This window comes from Apteryx rowi, unplaced genomic scaffold, assembly GCF_003343035.1.
Source record: "Apteryx rowi isolate R43461 unplaced genomic scaffold, aptRow1 scaffold_54, whole genome shotgun sequence".
Taxonomy (NCBI): domain Eukaryota; kingdom Metazoa; phylum Chordata; class Aves; order Apterygiformes; family Apterygidae; genus Apteryx; species Apteryx rowi.
In genome coordinates this window covers 948,110-971,720 of record NW_020450805.1, presented here as the reverse complement: position 1 = coordinate 971,720, position 23,611 = coordinate 948,110, and the positions used below count along the sequence as shown (strand labels likewise).

At 38.9% G+C, this 23,611-nt stretch overlaps 1 protein-coding gene across 1 annotated transcript in view; it reads right to left on the bottom strand.

The window, feature by feature from the left end:
- Positions 1–1,085: 1,085 nt before the first annotated feature.
- LOC112973403 (opsin-5-like) overlaps positions 1,086–23,611 on the bottom strand; it is a 33,554-nt gene continuing 11,028 nt past the window's right edge. Inside the window, 5 exon segments of the mRNA XM_026081260.1 lie at positions 1,086–1,294; positions 1,296–1,588; positions 2,245–2,471; positions 6,979–7,083; positions 9,281–9,380. Coding sequence (XP_025937045.1) covers positions 1,141–1,294; positions 1,296–1,588; positions 2,245–2,471; positions 6,979–7,083; positions 9,281–9,380 — 879 coding nt within the window. The 3' untranslated portion in view covers positions 1,086–1,140.

Sequence of the window (23,611 nt, the reverse complement as noted above, 5' to 3'; positions counted from 1 at the left end):
CATTTTTACAGAAGTCTCTGAAGTAACTAGTAAGATGGGGAATTACAAACTTATACCTCCATACTTTCATTGTGTAAAACAAACCTGATGGAACAGTGGGGTATTGCTAGTAACACCTGATAGTTTTGCTACTGATATGAACCCTACAGCTTAGTTTTTAAATCACTGTTCTTAACTGCTACTTACTTGCATTTATCAGAAAGTCAGCTTTTTACCCATAGGCAGGTACAAAAATGTCTTTTAGAAGAAGCAGTAATATCTTGGATTATATTTTGTAAATAGCTCTGATGCCACACTTTATTCTTGCAAACTCAGTGTTGTTACCTGTTTCATTGCCTGTACAATATCTCTTATTCCACTTTAAAAGTCAGAAAACAATCAATTTGGAGACAGATGAGTGAAATTAAAGCCATCTTCCTGAATCTGAATGTTACAGCTGGGCCCTGCTCACTAGAGAGATCAGGGAAGAGGGAATAATTCCACAAACCAACAAAGAAAAGTGTGAAGTTACCGTTCTACAACTCCTAGTACTTGCATAGACACACACAGTGTCAGGCACAGCAACACACASGGTCAGGCACAATCAGACACAGATGTGCACGCATGCAGAGACTGGGAGCACCACGGCAGGCAGACTTCGGTGCCCTGCAGGGAACACATGGCTTTGCCTACCATCTAGCGACCAACGGTGCAGCAGCTCCACAGCAAGCTCAGCAGGGCATATCTCCTATGGCCAGGGGCAGTGCAGCACTGTGGAGCTAAAAAGATGGTCTATAGCAGGGACGGTTCAAGATTTAGAAATATGTTTGGAAATGTAACTTCCTAATTAATAAAATTTGGATAGGAAGGTATTAGGTATTTTTGCTAGCTAATGTCTTTTCTTCACAAATAAGTTTTTATTTTCTTCCTATAGTCTTGCATGTGAAAATAAAATGTTTCTGGCACTGGGTGTGCTGCATGCCGTTGTAATGTGCTTCATAGCATTTTGTACCCTACATTGAAGGAAAGTATCGCTTTATCATCTGATTTGCTTGAGCTGCGTAGTCATCAGTGCTACAGCAAGAAACTGGTGGACTGGAGATGAGGAAATCGCTCAGCAGTGATCTGAAGGGTCTTTCTGAACACAGAGTGGTGCATGTGTTAAGTGGCCACAGAACTTAGTCTATCACATTCAATATCAGGGTTATTAGATGGTGTATCAAGGACATCAAAATACACTTCCCTGCTTGCTGGAGGTGGGGTGTTGGCTGGACTTCCAACACCAGAATCAGGGCTTGATGCAGGATGCCTTTCTTCTGCATACTTCTTTCTGAGAAGGCTCTTGTTTTTGCTTAAGGTTTTTGAAATGTTTGAACTTTGCAGGGTCCTTGACCTCTTTGGCACAATGSAACAAGATGAAAATGTCCCTCTGAAATTTGGAGCTCATTCCAAAGTAGATAATGGGATTGTAGAAGCTGGCAGATTTAGCAAATAAGCTGGCAAGGATGCTGGTAAGATTGGGCACAGAGTCACCACAGGCAGACCATATAGAGGTGACAGCATACGGTGACCATGCAATAATGAAGGCTATGCAAATGACAATAGAAACCTAAAAGACAGAAGAAAAATAGCTTTAAGTCTCTTCTGGAAGCCTTACAGAGAAGACTTCACCAGAGAAGTGATATACAGTGAACAGTAGCTTGAACAATTGGCTGGAAGGGAAGCATTCAGGTTGTCCTGAAGCAATGGCTCACAGGAGAGTTACAGACAGGCAAAGGATTGCTTGGATCAAGCCAGGAAGACCAAGAAGCTATATATCTTAGGTTAGCACGGTGTTATGCTTAAGCAGTGCCTTAACTAATGGAAAATCACTACAATCCTTTGTATGTTTTTGTGAATTCGGAAGGTTTAGGGCAGACTTAAGCCAATGGTAAGTAATTGAAAGCTCCACTGTAACTTGTATGTATGCTCAGAAGTAATATAGCTTCTGAAAGAAAAAAGAATATGCCAAACCAAGATTTTCTTTTTGTGCTGTACAGTACACTCCAGTAATATTTAGCTTATTTTTCACTTGTGATGTAGCACCAAATATTAGCCTACGGGGTGGGGGGGGTGGGTGTTAAAAAATCTTCGTGTTATTCTGAGATCAAACTTTGTCACTGTAGATTGTAGAGATATGAAACATGACTGATTTGTTTTGTTGTCTTCCATTCTAGTTGAGACTAATTTTAAGGCAAAATCCACCAATGTGAAACCCAAACTTACCCTTGTGACATCTCGCTCCATTCTCCTCTCTCTATCCGTTGGATAGGAACCTGGGCCTGTTAGCACATGGCTTAATTTGACAGTACTGATAATTGACACATATGAGAAAACCATGACAATTACAGGTAGGAAAAAGCAGCAGATAAAAATGGAGACAATGTAGGATTTGTAGATTGCAGAGAAGTTGGCTTTTTCCCAGTCTATCTCACATGTTCCGTACATGCGATCTGGAAATCAAAAGTAATTTGGTTAGCATTTTTAGACCATTTGTCTGCTTTTGTGTGTTCATTTTATCAGTTTAAATAGTGTGGTTTTCTTCTTTTAGAAAGTAAAGAATAGAGTGATCTTGCTGATTTTGAGCTGTGACATAATATTCTACGTAAAGAAATTTTCAAGACACTTAGACAACAACAAGCATTAATGAAGATTATCATTCTGTTCAGTTTAGATTTCTAGTGCAAATTGCTAATGAACAAACTGTTGTTTTAGAACAGGAAATTGTGATACTTTATTATAAAAATGAGTATTCATTTGGTAGGTTTGATATTCTTGAGCATTATCTTCTCTTATTTGATGTCATCTTCCACATAGTAACTTCCTAAGATGAGCACTGTAAAAAGCAATCATAAAGAGGCAATATGCCAAAGAATGTAAAAAGTCTCTACTTATGTTGCAAAGTAGGAAATAAAAATATTAAGGTTTCTTTTAAAATAGAAGCCAAAAGGCAATGAAAATTTTACTGTAGTAAAAGGGACATGAAAGTAAGTTGATTCAGTTAACAATAAAGATTATGGGAAGATGAAACATAAATACTTAGATATGAGGCATTCTCTTAAATAGAAAGTGTGCAATTCTACAATTACAAAGGAGCTGCAAGCTCTTAAAAAAAAAAAAAAAAAAAAAGAGTTGGGTGGATTGCAAGATCTGCAACTAATGAGATTTACAAAAGGACCCTAGCTGATCAGGCACCTAAGGGAAAAACAGTGAGAGTAAGGTGCAGTCTCTACTTAAATACTTTTATGAATAACATTTGACCTCTTTAGATGGTTTGATGCGCTTGCTAATGTGTCCTGATATCAAAATCTTGAGTTAGATAACTTTATGAATTTTCTGTAGATTTTAAATTGTTGTTTTAAGTGGAACAGGCTGTTTTTTCTGATCAGCGGTGGCAGCAAACTGCATTATAAATACGTGAAGCATGAACCAAAATTACCTAATCAAGTATTAACAGGTCCTGGAAATACAGAACAGGTGAAGCCTGTGTGATTTAATGGCAGAGCTCTCCCTGACATCCAGTGATAATTCTGGAAAAAAAAAAAAAAATCCCCTAATTCCCTACAGGTAATCTGAGGTTTAGATGGAATGAATTAAAGGGGCAAAAGACGAAAATCTCTTTTATGGGTCTAATCAAAAAGAGCTCAGTAGTTTTAATACCAAAAGCTTTAGGTGCTTCTGTCTAGGTGTGTTGAGTAATAGAAATAGATTTTTGCCTCCTTTGCTGCCTTTTTCATCCATAGATCCCAAAGTATTATCCAAAAGGTAATCATAATATCTGACTTAAAACCAGATTTCTGGTTTGTGAGAACTTTTGACTGAAAAAAGAAATCAGCTTCCATGCAACAAGAAAAGAAAATTCCGCAAATTTGGTGAACCAGAATTCTGAAATACGTTCCCCCACCTTTCCCAGGGACACTGACAAATGGCATTTACAAAACTGAATGGGCTCCTAGGGACCGCCGCAGCTACAGTGCAGAACTGACACTTCACATGCAGCAAGACATAAGTTACTGTGGTCTGGTGGAATGTGTCCCACTCTGCTGACTGCTGCAGGACTTGGCATTGCTGGGCTCCCAGCCATGGTTGCCCTCTTTGGTATCAAGAAATGCATCTGGAATGAGCCTGGGAATGGAAAGGGCTGCAATTCTCGGTAAGGGAAAGTGCTCACAGAAGCGGTCTTGAGGACCACTGTCAGGGTGCTGAACCCAACGTACAAGCAGATTCGTGGGCCACTTGGATGCCCTGATAGCGCAGAGGTGCCTGAAACATCCCTGGCTCTGGGACTGTGCTTAGGGCCAATAGTGGATGTCAGAAATCTTTCTAGAAATGAAGGGGTAATGAGGATTCATGTACTATGAAAACACAGATTGCCAGAAGATACATTGAGAATGAGAAGCCCAAACCCTGTAAGTTTAATGACATATGTAGAGGACAAAAAAACCAACAAAGTTAGAACAGTCATCCTGGCTAAAACTAAAGATCCATTGAGCCTAATATCCTGGTAATGGATTGGTTTGGGAAAGGTATAAGAGAGAACAATTATACAAATGGATGCTTTTCTCACATGCACCTTTCAAGGGTACAGCTTATGTATTTAATAAGTCAGAGGATATATTTACATTGCTGTATCTAACAGACCTTGTTAGGTTTCATGACTTCTCAAAGACACTTATTTAAATGATGTATACTTTGACTGCCAAAATATCCTAAAAGCCTAGCAATGGCCCCATGAACAAGCTCTCCAGGGAGAAATCTTTCCTAATATCCACTGTCATGGCATAGACCCTTTTCATCACCATGAAAGCTGGAGTTACAGGCTTTCTCCTTCTCTAAGTCCCATCCTCCACTGAGCCTTAGCCCCCAACAATGGCCCCCCATGAACAAGCTCTTTGTAGAAAAATATTTTTGCGGCACTTGTTGTTTTGCAGCCCTATTTCAGCCCCACACCAGCTGCAGCTCTAGGCATTCTCCTTCTCCTAACCGTAGGCTTCAGACTCAGCTGAGCCTTAGCCCCCAGGCCCCCTGCCATGGTCTCCAGGAACAAACTCTCTGGGGAGAAATCTTTTTTGATGTTCTCACTGTTGTTTTGTAGTTCCTTTTCAACCCCATGCCAGCTGAAGCTCTGGGCTGTGTCCTTCTCCTAACCCTAATCCTAACACTAGGTTTTGGTCTCTGCTTGGCCTTGGATCCCAGACCCCCAACCATGGACCGATGAACAAGCTCTCAGGATAGAAAACTATTCACAGTCCTCACTGTTATATTGCAGACCCTTTTCTGCCCCACGTCAGCTGCACCTCTGGGCTTTTTCCTAACCCAGGGCTGGGTCTTGGCCTTTGCTGAGCCTCAGCTTCCACATCCCCACCCATAGTTTCCATGAACATGCTCTCCAGGGAGAAATATTGATGATGCAGACACTGTTATTTGCATACCATTTTCAGCCCCATGCCATTTTCAGCTCTGAGCTAACTTCTTTTCCTAACTCTAACCCCAGGCCTCTGCTGAGCCTTACCCCCCAGACCCCCAGTCTTGGTCTTCATGAACAAGCTCTCCTTAGAGACATCTTTTTGCAGCCCACATGATTGCTTTGCAGCCCTGTCAGCCCCATGCCAGCTGCAGCTCTAGGGTTTCCCTTTTACTAACCGTAACCCTAGATCTTGGATTTTGCTGATTATTAGCCCCCTTCTCCCCATCCTTTTTCCCCATAATACGCTCTCATGGGTAGAACCCTTTTTTTCCTGCTGTTTTGCAGCCTCTTTTCAATCTCACACAACCTGGAAATCTAGGCTTTATGATTTCTATTCGTTTTCTGAGAGTACTTTGTATTTTCTCTGCCTATTTGTCCCACTCTGAGCAACATGCTTATGTTTTCATAGCCTGATACATGACATTTACCAGTACATGCAGGCTGACATGGCTCCACATTCTCTTTTCTAACTGTTAATAGCTATTTTAGATGCACCAAAGGAAAGGTTGTTTTTTCCTGTATTACTTTGCATGTCTCAGCTCTGAATTCTGTCTGACTTGCTGTTGCCCAGCAGCTCAGCTTTCTGCAATCCTTCTGCAGGTCCTTGCAGTCTGTCTCTACTCTTACTACGAAATGAAAATTTGTCCAAAATAATCCTGTATCCTTAGTAAGTCTGTCACTTCATTTTTGCCCATCACCTCTCATCTGATATTTCATGAATACGTTGAACATCACAGGTCAAGTAATTGATGCCTATAGGATATAGGCAGATAACTGTTGAATAATTTCAGTTGGATGATTTCAGTTATTAGAACTCCTGTACAATTACCATTTGTTCCTAGAGATTTGTTAATGTTTGCTTTATTGATCTGTTCTACAAACTTAATTTTAAACAATTTCTCCAACCTTAAGAAGAAATTTTCTAGTGTGGGAATCTCCCTTAGCTATTGAATTACCTCAGTGTTCACAATCTACCTTTTTTCCCTTTTTTTCCCCTACTTTTTTTTGCTATGGCCTTATTTTACACCCTAATCATTTCTTGTACTGACAGACTTTCTGGCATCTTTTTCTTCTGCTGCTATGTTAGTGTTCATACTTTCAACAAACTTTTCCACAAAATCTTTTTTGGCATGTCTTATTATAGTTTTATGCTTAACTTGCCGGAACTTGTGTTCTTTTCTTGCTTCCTAATTTTGACAGTTTTTGAAGGATGTCTTTTGATAGTTCCTTTACCTCACTGCTTAACCATGCCAAATATTTCTGGCCCCTTTTATTTATAGGTAATACACTTTTGGTCCAAGTCTCTRCTTCAAAAAGTATCCTTATAGTTGATGATAAAGCAGACAACGCTCTGGACATAAGTCATGCACGATGAATGATTTTCTCAGTTCCACTGATAATCAGTCTGGCTTTCAGCAAGAAAGAAAGGTAAATATCTTTGTTCAGTTAAGTAGAGAATTGCCAAATAAATACAACTGAAAAATATCTGTTACCTGTATAACTGCCCCAGCCAAGTAATGGAGCTACTGACCAGAAGAAAGCTGCTATCCAAATGAGAATCAGAGCCACTGTCATACTGCTGTTGCTGATACAATGACCTGGAATGGTATGGTTTATTGAGAAAAGAATACTTAAGTCAGCCATATCTCTGCAGATGAAATCTAAACTCATTCTTATACCAACTGCTAATAAGGAAAATACAGTTATTTGAAAAAATGCTAAGGTGAAAAATACGTAAAGCTTAAATTTGAAAGTATCTGTAAGGCTTATAAGTGTTCAAGACCATTACTGAACAGTGGAATTGAATGGCTAGTTAGAAGAAGACAAAATATGTTTGTTGAGCACTGCAGAATTATCAAATCCTATGTTGGTTTCATGTTTTGTAATTTTGTAAAAAAGTAGGAGACAATTATAAGTTAAGTTTTACACTAAAATAAACAAGATAAGTCTAAATTCACAGGATTTTCTTATTGACTCCAAAGTTTTCACTGTTAAAAAGGAGGGGAAAAAAAAAGATGTTCAAACTGCATTATTTCTTCAGTACAATTGATTTAATTTGTCTTCCCGTTGCCATATATTGGGATTATTTTTCATCTAAACTGGAAATCTTCATACAGCCACCAAACTCTGTTTCTCAACACTTCTGTAAAGTTATCCTGAGCACTTGCTTAGATTTGCTTAAGAGGTAGATGTAAATTATGCACAGCCTCAGTGAACATGCGGTACAGCTTGCAAAAGAGAAGCCCATGTTTTACATATGGCTTCATAAGATGCAATGAATATGAGTTACAGAAAACATTATAGCCAAATTCTAACAGCTCCAACAGCAGGTTGTCTTGAAAATGAACTTCAACAAATATATCATTGCAACAAAATGCAGAAGAACTTCCTGTGGAAAAAGACATTCCTGCAGAAGTTCTTTTCACGGCTAATTAGAAAGAAAAATGCATATGATRCATCCAATGTATTTATGCATGCTTTATATTCAGATGTTGATAGTTTCCTGCTTGAAAGATGGTGCAAGCCAATCATAACAAAGACAAGAAAATTGATAATACATGATCTATGGATGGGTGTAGGAATTACTGCTGCCTGGAAGACTAGGGAGAATTCATGGAAGATGTAAGTAGAAAGGAGAGAGATAAAGTAAGGCTCCTAATGGAGATATAAGTTTTCAGCAAAACATGAGGTCCAAGATAAATGGTAAGGAAAGGTTACTACTGATCTTATGAAAGGGAGTGTCTGGGATGAGTGTGTGATGTAAAGGTGCACAGAGGGAAAAAAGGTAGTTGGAGGCATGTTTATATTGGCTTGCTTATGAAGGCTACACAGTTAGCAGAGTAAGGAACAGGAAACATGTAAAGGTTTTCAGATTAGATTTGAACAGTGAAACACTGATATGCCTTTAGAGAGGCATTTATAGGAAAAGTAAAAAAACAAAAAACCAAAATTCAAAAAAACAGAAAGAGAACATTTAGTAAAAGGTTTTTAGCACTGGAGATASTAAGGAACAGTGACTGTCCAAGATATTCAGGTTGCAGATCAACAGGACATTAGAGAAGGAAGACATGTGAAGGAAAGGCTGTGATGAGAACGTCCCACAGACCTGGGAGGCAGGCAGGACACAGGGGCCATCTGAGCACACAGAACAAGGCTGTGTTCGGTTCTGGAAGCTGTGGGGGTAATTCTCACCTCCCTCTCCATGAACCTGTCTGCAGAGGGGAGACTGGAGAGGCTTGCTGGGATGTCAGACTGCACCATGCTGCAAAGCTTGGGGGACAGATCTGGAGGCTGAATGCTCCCAGTGCTGTCTAAAGTCCACAAGGCCTGCTCTGAGCAAACCTCACCAAAACAGCACTGAGAATGAAAATGTCTGCGTGGAGGGCAGCCTTCCAAACCAGGGTTATCATCAATGACTGGAAACTCTCTCAACATTATTTCATAGATTAGACTTGTTGCTTTACAAAGCGGTCCCACTGAAGATGTGTGTATCACTTAAGAGTTGTTTAAGTTGTATTTTGAGTAATACAGAGGACCAGTTAGTTAGGACCTGTGATATCTCTGGCACTAGGGTGAATTTTACCCAGGGTGACCAAAGTGTACTGTTATCAGTTTGGCTCTTACTTGGGTTAACTCTCAAGAGGTCTATTCAAACATGTTTCTAACAGACATGAATGGGTTACATTATGGTTTCCAATGCATCTAATTTATATTCAATAAATCCACTGACTGAATGGAGTACAGATTTACACCACAGTAAGTGAAGGCAGAATTAGACCTGCCTTTATTCCTTACCTCTCTCAGGATGGCAGCCTTTTATGTAGCAAGTCACACTGATTACTGTAAGGGTATTAATGCTAGCCAGGCCAAAGTAGTAGTGCAGGAGGTTCTCTTACTGCAGGGTACCAAAGGTGAAAAGACCTACAGGGTTTGCCCCTGTCATTTTCATATTAATGCTCTTGAAAATTGTTCCAGAAACCAAACTAGCAGGGAAATATAAAATATCAGAAGAAGTTATCTTCTATAGGATCACTGAGCAAGAAAATGTTCAAAAATTAGAGAAGTGCTCTGTCATGTACATAAAATAAGCAAACATACCCTCAAGTATATGCTTTCCAAAAACGATTTGCCAAGTGAAGGAGAAAAAGGATGAAATGAAAACAAGTAAAACCTTGAATAGGCAAAAAGGGACTGGATGCAGCCAGCCATTTTAGGTAGAGCAGATATGCAAACTGAACCCATAAATTTTTAAGCCAAAGTAGGAAGAATGTAGGAGGTAATGGGCTTGGCTGAGTGGGGGGGGGGGACGGGAAACAAAAAAGCCCCACAATTAAATTAAACCATCCAAAGCTAAACCAGCCAAAAAGATTGACTCTGAAAGGATGTTGGTGTTGTTGATTGCATGCTGTTTGTTAAGCCCTCATTCTCATCTCTGACTCATACAGGCAGAGCCTTATGGCTGTGTAGACTCCTTTTGACGTCAGCATCTCAGCAGTCTATGCACAGAGCAGTTACAATTCTGCTAGCTTCATTTCTGGGTATAGGAATGAATTTGCTGCTGAATGTAGTGAAGATGGACTTAGCCATCTGCTAGGGAACACTATAGGGCTGGGAAATGATCCAGGCAACGCTTTGAAGGCAGTCTTATTTTTGAAAGCTTGGAATCATATGCCAAACCAGCAAGAGCTGAGGATCACTTGGAGGTGCCAGTTTTACATTGAGTGAGGTAGGAACATTGAACAAGTGTCACTGGACTGTAACTTGGTATTCAAGTAGTAAAATTATCAGAGGAAAGCCACATCATTATTCTAAGGGAACAAACTCGGTCTTTGTGAATGGACATAACTCCTATGGAATTCAATTTATTCCAGAGCTGAATCTGGGGCTTTAATACAGGCTTAAAGCTGAGTCCATGGTGGATTGTATAAATTAAATTGGGTGAAGGGTTAGGAAAGGGCAACTTTATCATTTCTTCCACTGGTGTTTTTTTGTTGCCACCAGTGCCCTTACATTGCCTCTATATACTTTTTAATGATGACTTTTACAGACCCATGGCATTTTAAAAGCATGCACGATGTGCTACTACAACAGTCTAAATCCAGTCTAAATCTAAATCTGTGCTCCATTTACAATCAGCTCATACTTGCTGTATAACTGTTACCACGTTTTCATCAGAAACCTTCATCCCTGGACGTCTCAACTGCTTACTACAAGCTGCACTTGGCTGAATTTGGCCAATTGTTGGCTTTTGGGATTAGTGAAATACCTAGAAACACAAATGTGCTCTGCATTTCATTACCTTATAGATGCAAACATCTGCCACTTCTCTGCGTGCTCTAATTGTACTTCACAAATTCAGAAAACAGCATGGTCAAGGACTACTGAGTAACCACACAGCATAAGATTAAACAATTGCATTAGTTGCTAGGTTAGAGAGGAAGTAGTGTTTCAGCAATGATGTAAAGAAACATGCTGAAATTAAGCTTAAAGAGCTGTGAGATTTAATACTAAAGTACTAAGACAAACTTCTTAGTGTGTATCAGTTAGCCCCTTCATGCTGAAACTTGTTTGTTTTTTTTTTTACTGAAATATGTTTATGTATGTTTTGTCACCTGCAGCTGTGAGCACTGTTCTTCCATTCCCGCTTTCCTACTGTGAGAACAAAGAGAGACAATTATCTTAAATTATCAATTCAAATAGGCCTCGAGCACACGTACAAAGGGAGGAAAGGAGGTCTCAAAATACACTCTTGCCCATTATCGTTTAAGAAGGCTGTGTCACCACAACAAAGAACAAACCAAAATGTTTTTTTAGATTGGTGGTCTGCTAAAAAATGCAGTTTTACCTAAATCAACATATTTCATAGGACTGAGCCATTGACAGTGCACTGTGCAATTTTCATAATATTTCATAACAGAGCATTTCAGCCTGTCAAAATACTTTTGCTGCTGCTTGCGTGGGGACTATCCTTCAGAGATCTGGCCAAGACCACACAATTAATATGTGGCTAAAGTGGCAAGAGTCTCCCAGGTGACAGCTGTGCTAACCACAGACTGTGACTGAGGAACAGGTGACAGAGTCAAACGTCAAGGAGGGGGAGAGAACAGTCAGGATGATAAAAGTGCAGTGATGAAATGAAAAAAGGAGATATAGGAGTGAAGCTGCCAAGCAGTCCCCTGCAGGAAGCCGTCCCATTGGGAACACTAAAGCAAGAGAGGGCATCCAACAGGGAGAAGTGCTGCACGGGGAGCAGCATCCTCAAACAGGTATTTTCCCTGCCAAATTTCTGCAAATCTACTGGTGAAGAGTTAGCACTTGAGCCAACTCTTAAAACATACRCCATTTCTGAGAAAGTCAATCAGTTTCTCAAACATTTTTATACTGGTGTTACTTCAGAAGAAAAAGAAGGATCTTACTCTAGCTGTAGCTAGCCTACTCTAAGCATATACAAATGGGTATGGAAGAAAGACCTCTGCTATTCTTTGTTCTTAGAAAGGCAACACTGATTATAGCTAGCAACTAAAGCAGCTCCTTAGTATTCAAAGTAGTTATCAACAGCATAATTGGCATAGTACCAATTTCTGTAGCCAGAGATACTAATATATGTCAGTAACAATGAATTAAGATATTCTCATTTTTCTGCAAGTTTAAAAATATATGGAATGTCAACCAGGGAAATACTAGAATACCAGATAACCTTTCATGCTGATGCTTTTCCTCTTCCCCAGGTCTGTTTTTCCTTTCTTTTATTCTACCACCAGCCAGCTCCTTCCTTCCACAGTCATAACTTATTTGAGGATCTTACTCCCACTGCAGCACTCCCCTGTTAGATGCCCTTCCATTTTTGTGTAATGCAATGTTGTCCTTCCTATTATTGAATATGATCAAATAACAGCAGTGCTTATAGGTAATAATGAATTCTGATACAAACAGGAAGTTGATCTTATGGTAATTTTGATCCACTAGCCTTTTTTTTTTTAAACTCATTGAGAAAGATAGTAGATTAGCAGTTTTAAAAGCTTTTCTCTCAGTGCTATATCAATATTGCTCCCTTGGCTGTACAGATATTCACAGAACTTGCTCATTATCGTTATTGCTCTTTGAAGCTAAGACACGAATTGAAGACTGTTTATTCTTTGTACTTCTTGTGCCTTGTTTTAAATCTCATTAATGTTCTTGATATTTTATTTACAACCCACAATAAGTAAAGCTGCTACTGCATGCAGATTAGTTTTTTAAGGTTTGCTTCAAACACACTGAAAACCAGGAATTCCCTTTGCACCAATAAACTTTTAGCTATGAGCTTGGATGTGACCTGGTTTTATTACTTTTATACTCATGTATCCCTTCTGACTTCATAAGGGTTGTCTTCATCTAAAGTAGATGGAGTAAAATACAGTCTATTCTTGGATTAATCAAGGTTTAATGGTGTAAAAGCATATTACTAAAGTAGCTATTACATTTCAATTTAGGCTGAAACGCTAATCTCACCAGCCAGAAAGGCTGCATCATTCCCTCCTCTGGCAATACAATACAAAACAGACACTGGTGAATCTGTTGCAATTTCCTGAAGTGCATTTGCTTCCCTTCTGAACCACAATGTTTTGTCTTTCTTCTTTATTAAATATAAGATAATGAGTATGTAAAGAAAAAGATAAACTTTAATAGGGATTATTTTTCTATTGCATGCATTGAAACTTATCACAATAAACTTGCTCAAAATAATTTTATGAATACAAATCAAAATTTTCATGATCATAATATAAAGAGATAATGGTAATAAACCTCATTATACCCCAAATACAAGAAAACACCTAATCAATCTTTACAGAATCCACTTGGAAAAAAAATAGGTAGGAACTTTAGACAATAGCATTTTTTAAATTTAACAAATTCTAAAAGTTTGCAATAAGTAAGTGAGAAAATATTTGAATCAAATCTAATCACAGCATTGTTCTCCTGTTTCTCCAATACCTCAGTAAAGTGTCAACTAGACAATTTTACTATATTTAAACTCTTCTGTCACATGGGAAAACTGCCAAGGGACACGAGCAAAATCAGTCTTCATGGTAGACTACTCAAAATTCACAATGTATAGTATTCCTAAAGCACTAAAAATAGTTTCTTAAAATTTACTATAATATAGGAAGTAAAACAGAATTATGATCTGCTACAGTTTCCACAATGCCTTTCATTCATGCCAGATTGCTGTGCTGAGCGGTTGCATTCTGCCCTTTTAAAATGTCTGAGCCGACTTCAAGGATAGCCCCGTTTAGAGGTCATCGTATTAATCCAATCCATTATGGGTCCCTGACACAAACAGCACTTAATTTACTAAAAAACAATGAGAAATGATACGCTATATGATTAGAGAGTTTAAACCATTAAGTGAGAACATCAGACACTCAGTATTTTTCATTCACCAAATGATTAGACCTTTCTGTTGATTGCATATATAGAAAAATATTTTAAATATAGGAAAAATATTTAATGGAATATTTAGGCTATACAGTTAGGTGTTCAGATATACAGTTATACTACACAGTCAAATGTACAGTTAGTGCCAGCTATTCACATAAGTAGTAGCTAATGTATATCAGATTTTGGCCTTAGTAATGTTAGTGAATCCAGAATAAGGCCACTTGCTTGCATGAAGTTATCTTAGGTTTGTATACTGGCTTAATCAAATGAGATTCAAAGTTCATTTAATTTGGGCTGGATTTTAGCTATTAGTTGTAGCCCTCTCATGTCATGATTTATACTCATAGTAGTATATACCCCTATAAATGAGTACAGTTAAGTCAGTTCCAGAACATAACAATCACACCAAGTCTAAATGCATGCCCTTTAACAAACAGACAGAAATTTCTTCCAGAATTTCCTCTCAGAATCTCATCATATGACAACCCCATTGCAAGCATCATACTTCCACATGCTCATGAGCACTGGACTCATGTTGTGTGACCATGACAGGTTTCCTGCCTCCCCCATCAAACCATAAAGAATGAAGGAGGTGGGAGGAGAGGAAGCCACCAACGATGTAGCTCATACCACCTAAATCCAGATACAACTTCAGCTTAAATGCTTTATTAGCTCCTCTCCACTTCAGTGATATTATGACCAGGCCTGCTTGTTTACTGTTAGCACCACTATTAAAAATAAATAAATAGATAAATAGCTACATAGATAAAAGGCGTATTCAGCCTCCTGAGTCACCCAGCTCATCTTTATGTTTCCATGGAAAGCAAAGCCGGCTTTGTGGACATGGTGATCTAACCCCAATAACTGGGATCCTTTAATGTCAGAGTAAGTCCCAGTTTTATTTTCAAAGTAAAGTACTAGCTTTTCCTTTTCAGAATGTCACAGTAAATGGTTCTGTAGTCTTATAAACCTCTCCAGGGAAGAAGGGGTCATGCAGACTGTTCATGGGCTCTGTGAAATAGCCTGGAGATTACAACTGACCCTCCAAGGTCTCCAAAGTACAATTGTCTGTGCTGTTTCCCAGCAAGAGGGAATCTGCTTATATAGTCACACCATCAGGTTAATACAAGGTCATTTCTGACTGCTGGCTGAATGCCTACCAGTGAAGTTATTCTTCTGCTCACAAAGCCCTTAGGCAAAAGGCAGGGCAGGTTAGCTATGGCGCCAGTTCAGCTCTCAATGGCCAAGACTAGACCATGCTATGTGCAAGTCTGGAAAAGCACCTTTGCTACTTGGAGCTCTCCTGATACGTTGATACTCTTGGCTCCTCTAGATCCCTTACTCAAATAACTGGAGAAAAAGAAAACAACTGAAAGAGCCCAAGAAAATGCTTATAATCCTAAAATGGGTAAGGGCTGTAAGGGTCTTCATAGCACCTGCTGTATATGATAGAACCTGATAACTCCTAACAGGAGAGTCACACTCATTGCCAAGGTGTCTTAGTAGCCCAGGGAAAGCCCGAAATGAAAGTACAAAAGATAAAGATTAGTCTTGGCCTTAAGGAGCTATCACAAAAGCCACCTGGTGCAACTTCACCCTTTCTCAAGGGACAGTTGTGTGGAAATTAAGTGCCAAATATTGGATGCCATGTCATATAAAGCCCATTGCAAGCAATGGGCATCTTATCATTGCTTCAGTCAGCACCAAGTCTGTCTCAGAACCTGAGCAGGAATCACTTCCTACACATTAGAAGTATACTGATTTAATAGTATATATGTTCATGAAATAGAAGATAAGTAAACATGAGGCAAAAATATTTAGGATACTCATAGACATTATCCTAATAATTTTTGTGTTTCATATGAAATTTTGGTAAAAGTGAGTGAGAACATGGCATACAGGCAGGAACTAGAAGGACATGATTGTCAGTTCAGTCCTGTGGTGAGAAGATCTAGAATGATGAAGATAAGTGATGAGCAGCAGTTTTTGAGAAGACATCTCTTTGAAACCCTCATCAGCATCAGAAGGATGAGGAAGACTATCATTTTTCACATACGGAAGTGGAAACAAAGAAAGAATGTTTCAAAGCCCTCAGAGAGGAAAAGCTAGTGCAAGGATTCAAATTTAGGCTTTGGAAATTCCCAACTCTGTGCAGTCACTACCAGACAATAAATGCCCTTCCCAGGGCATTTACACAGTACTTAGGTGGCATGGGAGGGGCTACATCCAACTTGCTAAACAACCAAACAGAGAGTTTGAGTATTCACAATTTTTCAAGTACCAAATACATAACTTCCCTAATTTGTCACAATAGGCTGCAGAAATAATCATTTACAAAAAAAGAGAGAGAATTCATAGTTAACGAAAACTGGCATAACTTCCCTGCAGTCACATTAGTTACACTAAAATGATCTTCTGTGTTGCTAATGATTCTGTCTGTGCAAAAGCACAGCTTTTTCCCCCTTCCATGCAGATGAAATATTTTTCTCATTAAAATTTAGCTCAAAGATGTCTACATGATTTGCTTTTACCTCTTTGACTGTGATGAGCACACTTTTTAAATTACATCAAGATGGACCACAATTAAATAAATAGGAAAGACTCTTGACTCAGTTTGCATTTTTCTTTTCAGTATTCAAATCTCATTTGTGAAAGGAAACAAGAATGAGGACACATTCTGGTATCCACAGCATTTCAGATATAAAAATCATCCAGAAAAACATATCTGAGAGAAGAAGATTTGTGTAGCACAGTGGGCAAAGAAAAGGGCACCTTTTTTTTGACTTTGCTTTATAGATCAGTCTCTGTATCTGCCTTTTCACAGCCGCCAGGGTGTTAAAGTGAGCTGAATACGTAGCTAATGTTACACAGCTTTTCTTCAACACCTTTAACACCTGTTTTATCTGTTAATGCTCTTAGTGCTAGTTCCATGATTTGACTTTGGGTTATTTTCATCTTACCAAAATGTCAGAAACGATAAGCTATATATAAGTAAAATTCCAGGAATATTATACCACAATACTGTGCTGAGATATGCAATAACTATTTCTCAGTCCCTTTTTACATTTGGTTTAATCTGTTTAGCTCTTTAATTTCTTTTGTTCAATTTCTACAGCTCATAGGTAGATAGCTGACCATTTTGCAGCTAAGTAGACATTAGAACAGATTCCTGTACTATTATGATTTTGAAAAAAGGTCTGTTTTCCTCTGTCCCAACTTCAGTCCTAGAATTACAGTCCTGGATGATGGGATATACAGTGATGTTGTGAGATTTTTACACACCAAGCAGGGTTGAGCTAGCTCAGTCTTTGGACCAGAAACCTCCACCAATGTTAGTCTGCTGCAGAAAGCAGTACTGAGGATTAAGGTACTTGTGTTTTTGCTCCATTGTGCACAAATGCTAGTGAACTCAAGGTGTGTCTATGCAGATGGTTCCCTGGAGAGAGAGAGAGGGAGAGAGAGAGAGAGAGAGAGAGAGAGAGTCAGGGAGGGAGAAAAACATGGAGGAATAGTGATACGAGTGCTGTCTTGTTGGCAAGAACAGTAATGGGACCCATCACTACCTCTCCCTGTAGCCAGCTGGGAGAGAGAGAGGGAAGGAGAAAACCCTCACCCACCTCGACAGGCGTTGCTAGGGACGAAGATGAATGTGTCGTGGCTTTGTCTAGGTTTTATGATCAAGAGCTCTGTGGTAAATAGGGTAGGCATATGGACAGCTGATGGGGAGAATGAGAGGGAGAGATGGTGGGGGAGAGACATGCAAAGGCTACTTCTTACATATGGAATGAATTAAAAGTGGGATGATTTGGTGAAGGGAAAAATGAGTGGATGAATGGAGTAAGGTAGATGAGTGGTTGTACTGGAGGATGTTTGATGAACAATGCAACAGAGACAGTGGGATGCARTGATGCTGTTTACCTGTTTTCTTCAGCAATCTCCCAAATACCAGCAGCTGAAAGGAAGCCCATGAGCTTCCATTTTGGTCCTTTCCATCTGCCATTGCCTTAATCACCCAGTCACATTGACTGCTGAGCTACCACTGCTCAGTCATCTCACCCAGATCATGAAGAAATATTATACCACATATATAAACTCTGTCTTGGCTTTTATAAACACACAACATCACAGACTGAGTCAACAGAGTTGATAGTCTAGCTAATTCTCCCTTTCTTCAAACACAGGGATCTAGCGAGCAAAATGAAAGAATTAGAAAGGCAGAGCAAAAAGATTAGAAAGATAGTTAAAAATATCCACAGTGAATGACCAGGCTTTCATGTATTTTTTTCACACAGCAGGCTAACCATGCATTTTTATATCCACATGTTTTCCCTGCTATTTTGCTGTGCTGCTATAAGGTGTGGTAGGCATCTGGATCCCGTGGGAGTCCTACACCATACAAGGAATCAAGGTGTTCTCAGGTAATTTCTGTACAAACCACATCTTAGTAAGTCAAATGTTTCAGGAACTCATCCTCCTCTCTTTAGACATAAAAGACTCTTATGGCAACTAAAGGGTTAATAATATGGAGAAAAAAAAAAAACCAAAAACAGAAATGGCCTTCATGCAAGATTTTCAGAACAGGTGGCTTAGTAGGTAGCCACTGATTCTGAAGTGAGACTTCTAAATATAAATGAACTGCTTTGTAGGGTACTGATCGCTAATAAAACCTGTTGAGTACAATGGAAACTGTAAGCATTAGACACGACACACAATCAGACCACTGTTTTATAAGACTCAACAGAGCTTTAAGGACCTGCTACTAGCCCATTTCATTTGAAAATGTTGGCATTAATGCATTTTTAGAGGATTTAAGTAGCTGGGAAAAAAGGACATATGTAAACCATATATAATCATACATCTCTTGTCAACTACCAGCAAAAGTTCTGTCAGATCCAACGTCATTTTTTTTATTTCCTTATAAATTCAAAATATATTACTGAGTGATGAGCACTGAAATGAAGGCTCACTTTTCATATCAGACTCTATAACATTATCATTAAACATCCAGTTAAGACATACAAAGCCCTGCCAAGGTTCTGTTCCCGAGAGAAATTAACAGGATTTGAGATTTCAGATCTCTGTGGGGTTTTTTGAAAATCTCATGTTAGACTGTTGGAAAGGACAAAAATACCTGGTTAAACACTGGAGTAAAAGGTAAAATACCATAATAGCAATGAAAATAATGGGAGGGAAAAATAATTAATTTTTAAAATAGGAGTTTCACATTAGGCCACATCAAGTTTTAATTTTTTAGAATGAGATTAAATTCTAAGTACTACATTATTTATAGTCACAAATACTCATAATCTAGGAGTATGCTACACTGAAGGATCAATTCTTTTTGTTTATTGCAGTATTGTTAAAGCACGGCTATTGGACATCCAGCTTTTCTGAGAGATCTAAATTTGTCTGGGATTTAGCTGGCAACTTCATCAGCTACAGCACCACAATTCAAAAAAGGCTGTTAGGGAGCTAGAAATCCCAGGGATTTCCGCAGGTCACATACTCCTCAATGCATGCACAGTAGACATGGTACCTCTAGAAGATTTTGGACTTTCTGGCCATCCAGCACCCTTTTAGGATGCACACATGCCACAGGTCTGGTGCTTGAGAAAGAGTCAGACAAACCGTGCACAAGTGAATTTACGATAACAAAGTGCACACAGTTAAACAATAAGTCCGTGCAATGTTGTGCTCACTACATTGCCAAGTGTGTCTGTCCAGGATACACCAGATGAATATGGAAGCAGTGTATAAAGCACTGAAACGTTAAGAGTGCAGGACTCAAAACTGGGTCTCCTCACTGCTGCATAAGAACCCAGCCACTGGGTGAGACAGTCATCTCTCTCCAGCTCCCCTCGGTTGCTCAGAGAATACTTAATTATTCTACAAAAGCAGAACAGCTTCAGCAAAAGAGGATGAAAGCCCCTCCTTCCAGAATGGCCCTTGGTGGGATGGTTAGGGCAGGCTGCTGGGAGAGAGCCGGTGTGGGTTGAACCCCCTCAGGCAAGCTATGTAACTGAAATGTGRTGCTCACTAAGCTAATAGATAAAAGTTGAACACTTTGTTCTTGTTCCTGAGGCTGCTTCTGTGCAGAGCCTGACCTGTTAGGATGCTCTGACAACACCCGGCTCGCCAGATGGACAGAGGAACACCTACACTGAAAGAGCTTTAAAGTAAGGTAAGTGTGTCTGTGATAGTAACACTAGCAAGTACGTCTGTGACAATACAGTGACCTGGAGATATCTACTTCATAACCCTTCGCTCACACTTGGCACACATCTTTACATCTTTTATTTTTATATATATATATATATATGTATGTATGTATGTATGGGGGGTATATATATGTGTGTGTGTGTATGTGTTTATATATATATATATAAAGGTGGGCAGGGTCCCCACTAACAGAAAGCACATGTGCTTGCAACTTTATTTGCAGATTTCATTGCAACTTCTAATTCAGCAGAACGTGAAGGAAAAGCTTATGGAATGTGCAAAAATATATGCTGAGGTGAGGTAACTATTAACTAGAAATATGGTCAGTGGGTGATAGATGGCTCTGAGTCACTGGCTTATATTCGCTGACCTGAACTTCACTATATAAATCGGTTGACTTGCTGATAATCTTACCAGCGGCAAAAAAGTGAATGTGCTAAAGACTGGCAGTCATCCCTCTCTCCAGATCAGAACTGGCACACATTGGTAGAGCAGGGAAGGGATAAACAAGAAGTGAAAAATATGAGAGAGTCAGAAAGCCATCCCTGGAAAACTGTATCTGTACAGAATAGTCAGTGAGGGCAGTAGCTGGATACAGACCAACCATGAAACCTCATTTCTGAAAACAGAGCTCCTTCAAATCTCCCAAAAGAAAAAATGTTTTACATGGGGAAGAACACAAGTTCTTCTTCCGCACAGAGGAAGAGAAAACAGGCACATATGCATCCCATTCAGCAGGTATGCAATGAGATGGTCCTTTTTTCTGAAGATACTTTTTCTTTTTTTAATAGAGAGTTTTCACAGACTAGACTGTTTCAGAATGAGGAGAAATATCTGTAGTTCTTATCCCTGCTCCCTCTAACCAGGACAAACCAGGTATGGTAAACCTTACATTAAAAAAAAATATTACCTGAGGGCAGAGAAGAYGACCCAAGACAGAGGAAAGGAAAATAGGTAGATTAAGGTAGGTGAACTCATGAGGTAAAGAGAAATGACAGGCTAGCTTGGAAAAGTAGTTTCCCTAAGTACAGCCGACAGCAGAAGCTGACTAATCACATAGGAACAAATGCTTCGTCAAACGGACAATGGTGGAAGGCCAGAGGGAGGCAGCTCAGGACTCAGCAGAATGAACCAAGTTAGGGAAAACACACTGGCCATGCTGATGAAAGAGCAGTATTTACACGTTTAACAGCCCAGATTGTGATCCTTATTATTTTCAGAGGAATTCAAGAGAAGTTAGGACACCAAACAGATATTGACTTAGAAAAGCTGTCACAGAAGCATGGTCTTTAGCTTCCTGGCATCTAGCCTGGCCAGGGTGAGACAAACCTACCAGCTCTGTGGGGCAGCACCAAAGACAAAAAAATTATTTATTTTTTTTCCACTAGACTCTAACCTTGGTGTCTTAGATCTGAAGAATAATTTGATAACATGCACTTACTGTATCAAACATACACATCTTTTTTATGCCCAGAAGCTTTCCACTATTTCTCTATAGTATTCTCCTAAAAAACTAAAAATAGCCATGCTACTCCCATAAATTATGAAATATCTTAACAAACATTACCTTTCATTACTACCTTCTGTTTTGACAAACTTAATAATAAAGAAGAAGAATGCCAGAGTTTAAACTTATTTTTGAGACTCCCAACACAGAACAAAAACTTGACAGAAACAGGGATCTGTTGTTGAATATATCCTGCTTTTCACTCAGCAATTCACAACCAGCTCAAAGTATTCATTCAGACTGAAAATTGACTTTTCCAGATTTCTCTTAGCTTTTCCCTTTTTAAATTAAAAGTTAGTGGAGATGTTCAATAAGCAGTAAAAAGAACTTCTTATGTGATGCATTCTGCTTAGCACAGTTATTTACATGCAATAATTCTAAAGAAATATTTATCCAATCTCTCACCCAGAGCATGCTTGTTTAAAACTTTGACACTGAGCCATTTGTTTACACATTCTGCCAAGAAAATGGGCTGTATTCTGATCTTCTTGGATGCTGGTAAATGGATGGTACAGGTTCACTACAAGAAATAGAATTGCTTGGATTTACATCTCTGTGATAGAAATCAGAATCTGATCAAATAATTGTAAATGTCCTCGTCCTTACATGAACTATGAGTTGAATTGCTCCTGTACTGGAAGTCTTGATTTGCAAGAGGGAATTAGAAATAATGCTTTAGATGTATTTTTCCACTTAAATTCTACTCAGATGTTTAAATCCTTTTTAAAAATTTTAACCACATGCATACAAGTGGTATATTATGTATATATACTATCATTTTCAAATTAACATGTATTAGACTAAAGTGCGCTAGGTAGGTAGAAACAATATTTTAATTTGTAACTCCTCCACTTTTTCTTTTTAAGCTTTTTCTTTTTTTTTAACTTTTTTTTTGTCTAAAATAGTTACAATACTTACAACAGAACAGAGAGTGAACTTCTTTGCACAGGTAAGCCTAGAGTACCTCTGCAGAAGTAGAAATGCTGATTTCTACAAATGCAATGATGGTGAAACTTGTGGCCATTAAGAACATTTTTAGTTATCATGAGACAGATTATGCCTTCATTTGCTCCTGTAAAATACCAGATCCTGTTGCTGTATCTCTTTTTTCACCCCCTTGTAAGTGAAATCAAACTACTGTTTTTGCCTATCTCTGCACAGGTTTCTGTTAATACATCAATAAACAAAGGTGCCATTAATTTTTAATTAGCATGAATGCATTATCAGTTCCTGAAATGATGAATTTTAATTTTTAGAGCCTATTGAGGATTACCAAAGAAGTAACTTTAATATTTTACAAATCAATGTTTCTTTAGAAAAGCCAAGTGTCACTAATGTCCTGAACTAAATCTTTGGATCTCAACAGCTTTGAACTTTGTTTGATATCTAAATTTTGCAAATGGATGCTGTTTAAAACTAGGAGATCCAACTAAAATTACTTAACATACCCTGATCAACAGATTATGTGGGTATCCCAAAACTGTTAAGGACCACTTCTCTTCTTTTAAAGGCAGTTCAAGCACAGCCAGATTAAGGGCATGATTGTTACTTCCATCTCAGTCTTTTCACATCTGAAAAAAAATGCTGGAGCTCCATAAAGAGACTCTAAATAGTCCTAGTCGGCCAAAGAACTCCCAGGCACAAAGAGCGTGGGATAAAGCCATAAGGCTGCTCTCAGAAAACTCCCTTGCAAATGAAGAGGTATGGATACAGCGGACCACGAAGTGTTGATTCTTGTGTGTGCTGTGTTTTATATGGCAGCCCCCCAAAAACAGCCATAGCACAGACAAGACTATAAACTATACAAAAAATGTCAGGGACTTCTCAGGCTCTGGAAGAGCTTTGATTTGAAAAGCTGAATGGCCATTTAAAGTTACCTCTTCCCACCAGCTGGGTTGCAAATTTTATGTTATGCCACTGATCTGAGTTCAGGATTTCATTCAAAGTGGCTTACCCTGTCTCGCACAGGAAGTCTGTGG